At 34.1% G+C, this 8,740-nt stretch overlaps 1 protein-coding gene and 1 non-coding gene across 2 annotated transcripts in view; one reads left to right on the forward strand and one right to left on the reverse strand.

The window, feature by feature from the left end:
- Positions 1-6,960: 6,960 nt before the first annotated feature.
- On the reverse strand, positions 6,961-7,032 carry Smp_tRNA_00311_Pseudo_TTG.1.1. Its single transcript has one exon. It is a non-coding gene (tRNA).
- Positions 7,033-8,134: 1,102 nt separating this feature from the next.
- Positions 8,135-8,740, forward strand: part of Smp_167270 (hypothetical protein) — a gene marked incomplete at its 5' end in the record, with an annotated part of 4,769 nt that continues 4,163 nt past the window's right edge. Inside the window, one exon of the mRNA XM_018790864.1 lies at positions 8,135-8,371. Coding sequence (XP_018645881.1) covers positions 8,135-8,371 — 237 coding nt within the window. The remainder of the gene's footprint in view (positions 8,372-8,740) is intronic.

Below are 8,740 nucleotides of genomic sequence, written 5' to 3' on the forward strand. Positions count from 1 at the left end.
GGCGCAACACTTGTAGGTCCTGGGTTTGAATCTCGCTCGCGAGGCGGGATCGTGGATGCGCACTGCTGAGGAGTCCCATAACAGGACGAAACGGCCGTCCAGTGCTTCCAGGTTTTCCATGGTGATCTAGCTTCTACTGACTCATGGTTTCAACTGTGAAAATACTGAAATCTCCACAAAACCCCTTCGTATTATTATATTTATTTATTTACTGTATTTTTGTTAATTCAAAGCACCAAAATATACTAAATTTAGTAACAACATTCCTTATTCATAAATTCCTTTGTTTGATTATTAAAAATAAAATTTTATTTATAAAATAAGAAAAATAACAAAAGTTCAATGTACTTTATTGTTAAGAACATTAAAATTATGCTAAAAAGGGATTAACTTTCCTTGCAAACATTCAGATCTATTGTTAAACACATTGATAGGCAGGAGGAATTTACCATGTATTTATTGAAGATGCATATTTCACCTTATTTGAGACGATATTATCTCCATTTTCCTTGAAATAGATGATGTGATAGTCAAACATTCATTATCTTCCTGGACAACAACATTAACACATATGTCAGGTGATTATAATTTACTTGAATGTCTACATCAAATGACTGATGACTTGTCTTATCGACATTGGTGTTAACTGATTGTGATTGATGTTTGTCCTGATTACTTTTCAGAAGAACAACTACCCAGACAATTTCATCAAAAAATATCATTGAAACTCATCAATAAAGACGAAATCAAATGTGAAAATTAATAAACCAATCAACCTACCATATATAAAGGATACATCAGAAATTACAATATAATAGAGGCTAGTTGAAATAGAGGTAACGTATAAACCATCAAAGTTATGCTAATCTTATGCAAACCAAAGGATAAAATGCTATAAGAAGAAAAACATGAACTAGAACACAAATTATTCCAATTACATAAAACACTTAATTTCACAAAATGATCACCCTTCTCAACTTCGTCTACAAAAACGAGTGAACGAGTGTGGACACACTTTTGACAGGGAAAATGTTTAAAGTTTGGACAGAGTGAGTATGATAAAAACTAAAGAACTTTTAAGCTTAATACTCAAGTCAAATAGTAATCAGTAAACACTTTGGAACCGACCCAATTTACCAGCTAGTGAGAAAAACCATATAATCAAGAATCAGGCCAAAGGGGAAGTCAATCAAAATAAATCTGCAAATAATGCTAAAGCAAACGTCAACAACAACCAGTTGTAACCAATGTTGACATATTAGGTTGTTTAGTGTAGAAATTAAAGTAGATTATCCCCACCTGAAGTTTTTGTTGATCATGCTGTCCAGAAGAAAAATAGGGGATTCATGGTTACACAATTCAACCATAAAAGAAACTCTACCGAGAATAAAGCGTATGTTATGAACAATTTTCACTTTAAAATAAAGATCCTAACTCCAATAGACTAATGCAAATAAATAATTGTCAGTTTTTTTAATGACAACAATTGGTTAAACCTACCTGACGAGAAAAGAATTTGTTTTTAGATCAACGTGGCAAATTGTCACTCAAAACCTGTTTAAGGATAACGTTAATGAAATGTTTTTTAAGTAGCTCATATCGTGCGGTTGTAAAAATCGTTTATTTTATTATCGTGGGAAGATTTATGGACATTGCAGAATTTTCACAGTTTAAATCATGAACTTATTTTAGCTTAACCCCCATTATAAACCTGGATGCATTGAACAGCCTTTTCGTTCCACTATGGAACTCTTGAACAGTGCGCATTCAGAGTCTTGCGCGCGAGAATAGAACCTAGAACTTCCTATCTTATATAGGAGCACCTAACCTTCAGACCACTGAACTTCCTTCGATTCTTCACTTGTTTAACTACACTGGCTACAATCTTTTGAAAAACAGTACCATTGATTTTACAAGGAGGTGAATTTATGAGTTTCGAGTTTTCTCTATCTGGCGTATTTTCACGATAAGAAAGCTACCGATTGAACGAAATTAATATAAATCACCCAAGCGAATTATGTCAGTTTATTTAACTGTTCACATCAAAATATGTAACATACAACCCTCCAACTATGACGGAGATTAGAAAGCCAAATTATACAAAATACAAATAGATTGAAATATTTAACATTCTCACAGTTTGACAATGGATTTCTATCTTACTTAACGTATTTAAATTTGGTTATAAGCGTTTTACATTAGTTGTGATTTTTAATATGCTTTTGTTTGTTCATGGCTATCATCTTAAGATATTAGTTTAAGCCTAGTTCTAAAATTTGGGCAGTTAATAAATAATGTTTATATAGAATAGATAGAATGTGGCTAGTAGTGAAATCCAAGATGCCCGTTTCGTCTCATTGAGGACTCGTCAGTTGGATTTACTTGCATCCAAGATCATGTTCACCATGGGACTTAAAAACAATCCCTTTTCCCTCCAAAGGCTATCGCATTATCCACCTAAATACTGAATTCAGTCATTAACACACTTGTGCAATGGGTATGAATTCTATATAAATTTATGAAATAATGGCTATCCCGCGGTAATGCACACAGGATGCACATAGACCAATTAAGACTGGTCACAACAATGATTTATCATTGTTATAATGAGACACAAAGTGTTTTCAGTAATAACAATATCAGTAGAAATCCTGTTTTTTCGACTTCCTAGTAATTTTCATTATTTTTTTTCAATAACTTATGACGTTAAATTAAATCTGAAAATATTTCAATCTATGGAGAATTCATGATATAATCGACGAATGAAAATATCCTCATATGTTTCTACGTATTTAGACGTATTACTTACTTTATGGATAGGTATTATATATATATATATATTTACACCTGTTACTCCTCATAGAGGAGTATAGGCCGCTTACCAACATTCTCCATCCAAATCTGTCCTAGGAAGTCCTTTCCAGATCTTTCCAGTTGTAATTCATCCTTTTCATATCAGCTTCCGCTTCCCTATATATTTTGTTCTTTGGCCTTCCTCTTTTCCGCTTTCCATTAAGATTCTCAGTTAGGGCTTGTCTCGTGATGCAGTTCAAAGATTTCCTCAGTGTATGTCCTATCCACTTCCAACGTCTATTCCTAATATTTTACATAGTTATTTTCAAATATTAGTTACATTTAGAATCATTCTAATTTATGGTAAATAAGGAAAGATTTCTAGAATTTATTGTTATACTCAATTATTTACTGAAGGAAAATAATAGTTGACTGATATCCATAAAAAAATATTCACTGAAGTGACATTTTACTTCCATAAGATTATCAATTACTTACCTACGCCTGTTACTCCCAATGGAGCATAGGCCAACTACCAGCATTCTCCAACTCAATCTGTCCTGGGCCTTCCTTTCTAATTCTATCCAGTTTTTGTTCATTCTTCTCATGTCTGTCTTCATTTCTCGGCGTAATGTGTTCTTTGTTCTTCCTCCTCTCCTTTGACCTTCAGGATTCCATGTGAGGGCTTTTCTTGTGACACATTTGGGTGACTTCCTCAATGTATGTTCTGTCCATTTCCAGCTCTTCTTCCTGATTTCTTCCTCCACTGGGATCTGGTTTGTTCTCTCCCACAGTAGGTTGTTCCCGATAGTGTCTCTCCAACGAATCCAAAGTATTTGCATAGACAACTGTTGATAAACACCTGCATCTTCTGGATGGTGGCCTTCGTTGTTCTCCAGGTTTCCGCGCCATACATTAGAACTGTCTTGAAATTTGTATTGAAAATTCTGATCCTGGTGTTGGTTGGCAGTTATTTTGAGTTCCAGATGTCCTTCAATCGTAGATATACTGCTCTTGCTTTGCCGATCTGCGCCTTCACATCTGCATCAGATCCGCCATGTTCATCGATGATGGTGTCCAGGTACGCCGTAGTGTCAAATGATTTCTAATACTTATAACTTAAGATAATATTGAAGCAATCTGTACAGGATACACATATTGTTTTACAGCTTGTATTTAACCTGATGATGATTTTTGAATGAATTCTTTAATGATTAATTCATAAACAATGAGATTAAACTTGTCAATTACATTGGTTATTTGCATACATTTTAAGAGTGAACATTATTTTACACATTAAAAACTCAGAATCTCTAACTTCTATTTTTGTCAACTAGTTCAACTCTATGTATGTGAAATACCCATAATATCAAGATTGTAAAGTATAATGAAAATAAATACAGTGATTAGTGATTTTAGACTTCGGTCGATATGGTCCAGAATCGATCATAATTGCACAAAACTATTCATCTTCATTTTTTATCAAGGTTATAATCTGTAGAACTCTTTCATATCTTTTCTCACAGTACCACATTTTTAATATTTCTGTCTTCCCTATCATCATTTCCATAACACCACTAGGATTCTTTCGCTATTCATCTTGTTAATTTCAATCCATTATGGTTTTGCAGGTTTTGGCAACTTCAGCCAATATACATTTTTGTCATGTTCTATGTTGATTCTAACTAACTAACCTCACAAGGCGAATTCGTGGATGCGCACTACTGAGGAGTCCCACAATAGGACGAAACGACCGTCCAGTACTTCCAGGTTTTCCATGGTGGTCTAGCTTCAAGTGATTCACGCTTTCAACTATGAAAATACTAAATCTCCACAAAAAACCCCTTCTGATAATAATTAAAATAGATAACCACATATTGAATTGATTTAGCAACAGAATATTTTAAATATGTCAACAATTAGTCAAGAACTCATTTCATAAACCTATGATCTATTCTAACTATTCAATACATAAAGATCCAAATTAACTTTTCCTAATTATGAATATTCTTTAAAAGCTGAACTTTTGTTTGTAGATATGGTTAAATTAATGAAATCTAATTAGTAACTTCTTACAGTGATATCATAACCAAGGTCAATAACATCTACCTCAAATAATAAATTGAAATAACAACAACATAAAAATATGAAAAAGTATTTATTGATTACTCCATTGGTACCTCTATGTATTTGACTTTTATTCTAAGTAAATTAATAATTATAGATGTGCAAATGAGTGCTTAAAAAAACAACATTTAGATTTAGTTTAATAAATGTGGATGAACTTGACAAAAACTAATTTTTTTTTAATGTGTAACACCTAAACAACTAACTTTACATGTATATGTTTGTAATAATCATGCGATGTTGTGATTGTAAGGCAGACAGTAAACAGAATCCGTTATAAAAGTACTTCACTGAATAAATTCTCTGTATTTTGGGTATCATTAAGTAAAAGGTATGTTATTAGTTTTGAACATTTGATTTACATAGCATATCTTTTGATCCAACGATTAGTTTAGAATAATTTCTAATACTTTATTATTATTGTTTTATTTGAACACATAAATATTGGTACTAGGGGGCACCAGATATATTTGTGTGAGGGCCATGATACTGCACGGGTGCCCAGACCGAAGCAGGTGGTTTTCCTAGAAGGGCCACACCCCGAACATTTCACCTAAAGGTCTGATCCACAAGGCAGTGGAGCATCGTAAGGAGATGCAGTCCCATGGTAGCCGAAGACCAACGATTGGTTCATACGCCATTTGTTCCATCAGGATACTGGAGCCCATGTGCACCATTGGTTTGGAATCAGGGTTTTCCAACTCCCCTAGGTGGACACTTCATATCCACCAACCCGGTTATAGCGCCGGACATTCGCTTTTCGTCCTCTCAATTTCGTAAACAACACCTGTTCCATGAGAAGGCAGTGAGTAGGACTTGTGTGGCAAGGGCTATATACGCGTGGCTGTGAGAGAGCATTTCGAGAGAGGAGGCGGGCCCTCCCCACTCTCGGCCGTACCAGGGCATTTGGGAACAATTTCTAATACCATTAATCACTGAAATGTTTACAATAATTTACTCCATTTGCTTACTTTAACCATGAGAATAAAATATATATTTAGGGTGAATATTTCATTTCATTGAAGTGGTTTTGTAGAGGGTGGTTCTAATGTGTATTAAGTATTTATCACACGTCGATGTTAGTTGACGTAAAGTTGAAAACCACGGAACAGTAAACAGTCGTTTCATTTTAGTATGTAACTCTTCATCAGTGCACCCTGATGACCCTTCCGGAAGTCGAACCCAAAATGATATTTTTAATCTATTAAATATCTTGGAAGTCTATTGAAATGTAAAACAAGTTTATGAAAATTGATTTGATCCATTCAAGTATCAGATCACACAATGATTGGCAAATAATATTTTCAACATAATGATTAGTAATTTATGTCTAAATTTGGTACTCAATAAAATTCAATGAAATTTTCCAATAAGAGAGCTGCTAAAAATGAAATTCATACAGCACGTTTCTCCTGATTTACTACTCATCAGTTGGATGCGCCTGCTTCATAGTGTCGATGTTCATATTGAATCACAAACAACGAAAAAAATATAAATCCTCACAAATAAAATTCATACTTATGGCATGAGTTAGGGAATATCAGAAGGTCAATGTATAACACGGTAATGTTTGAAATAAAAGAAACAGAGTTAAATTCTTAACAGGCTATCAGCATTTGAATCTAAGTACATTCAACTGATGAGCCACTTATGGAACGAAACACGCCTCCTGGATTCCAATGCTGGTGACTATTCAACATTTCTAAAAATTGTGACCAAATGACAGTAATGATGCAATCGGTTTAGGATGCCAAAAGAGATTGACTTATTGCAGTCCTAAACATCAACAGTGGTAGTATACAAATCTACGGAAACGTAACACATAAGAGTTTGAACTGCCTTTTTTAGAAAAATATCCAACGCCGATGATAATACGTACAACGATTTGCTTCTACCGGTATTTTGTAAGAATTTATTCAACTTGAAAAAGAAAATTAGGTGATGAATAGTGGCTAGCAGTGGAATCCAGGACGCGCGTCTCGTCCTATTTGGGACTCGTCAGCTGGATGTACCTGTATCTGAGTTGATGTTCACTGTGGGACTCGAACCCAGTATTTTTCGCTTCAAACGCCATCGCGTTATCCACTCAGCTACTGAATCCTGATGGCCACTTGCTCGTGCGATGGGGTGAAGTTTAGGTTCATTTAGTATTGTTTGTTTGAATGTTCCTATCGATGTGTTAGGACTGCAACTGGTCAGTCTCTAATTGGCATATGTGCATACTGCGCGTATTGCCTCAATATAGCCTTAATTCACAAGCATTGTAAACAAAGATGGATAGGATGGATAGGACGAAACGCGCGTCCTGGATTCCACTGCTAGCCACTATCTATCTTTGCTTACAATGCTTATGAATCAAGGCTATATCGAGGGAATACGCACAGTATGCACATATGCCAATTAGAGACTGACCAGTTGCAGTCCTAACAGATCGATAGGAAGATTCAAATAAACAATACTAAATGAATTTAAAAAATTAGAGGGTTTCTAAGTTTAATATCTGATGATAAAGCACGACAATCACATTTAAGTGTCGATGAAAACGTAAAACTAATTGATAAATTGATTTCTTATTAACATTAATTTATCTATTGTTTACTGTTTGTGTTATAACCAGTTCCACATACATACCTTTACCATACTGAAATATATAGATAAGATAAATGCCTGAACATGAGACCAGTATTTCTCTTATCGCTAGTATCAACCCATAAGATTTAATTCATTCGGTTGACTAAAACCGCTTATTGAATTCATATTCGGTTGATCTATATATCGGTTTAACAACAAAATTGATGTTAGGTGGACTACCGATGAGAACATATAAAAAGCAGACAACTGTTTCGTCCTAGTATTGGGCATCTAGGTAACACCCACCAGGTGTAAAACGAAAAGCATCCAGACTTTGTGGCAATCCCTTAACTATCAGACCACTGAGTTGAAATTCGTTGGTTTATATTTCTGACTTCATTTACTTTACGAAATTAAGCTATCAACAATCATTACTAATAGTAATATTTGTCTCATTCTCAAAATACTTAAAGTTAATTGATCATGGCTTTTCACCAAAACTCCCTTGAAGTTAGTTATTAATCCACACTTACTTATTATATATCTCAAATAATTAGCTTCTCATATTATTACCTTATTACATATAGTGAAAACATATTAAATGTTTTTCTTTCCATTCGAATTTAGAGAGGTGTCCGTTCATATGGCTAAAATAGGAAAAGGGATTCAGATTCCTTTATCATGGGTCCCTGATAGGAATGGAAATGTCCCTCATAATGCTATCAGTGTTACTAATGGTATCTATGTGGTTCGTTGTCAACACGATCGTCAATGGATTCCTGGGAAAGCTGCAAATGGACATGATACAGCTTATTATCCATATGGTGGTGAAGAAAAGAATACAAAAGAATATGAAGTCCTGTGTGATACCTCATTTTCAATTTGAATAATGATTCTCGTAGTGCTACATGACCTGCATTTGTCATGTCTTCTGGAATGAAGCTTATGGCTCACATTGTAAAATGAAATATTTTCTGATAGACGAGTTTCAAGAAAAGTGGTCTCAAAGTAATATATACATTGAGAAGTATTGAATTTCTTTAATAATTGTGTACATATGGGATTTATGTTATTCAGGGATGTTCTTAACTTTCTATTTTGACTGATATTACTGAACATACAGTTTTATATAACAATATCAGACTTCAGTTTTATCTATGTTTGCTGATATTAATTTTAGTCCCAATATTGGCTTGTTTATAATAAATGTATTTTTGTTATATCCGAATGAATAGAAAGTTAAGAACAT

Source organism: Schistosoma mansoni (assembly GCF_000237925.1).
Source record: "Schistosoma mansoni, WGS project CABG00000000 data, supercontig 0013, strain Puerto Rico, whole genome shotgun sequence".
NCBI lineage: Eukaryota > Metazoa > Platyhelminthes > Trematoda > Strigeidida > Schistosomatidae > Schistosoma > Schistosoma mansoni.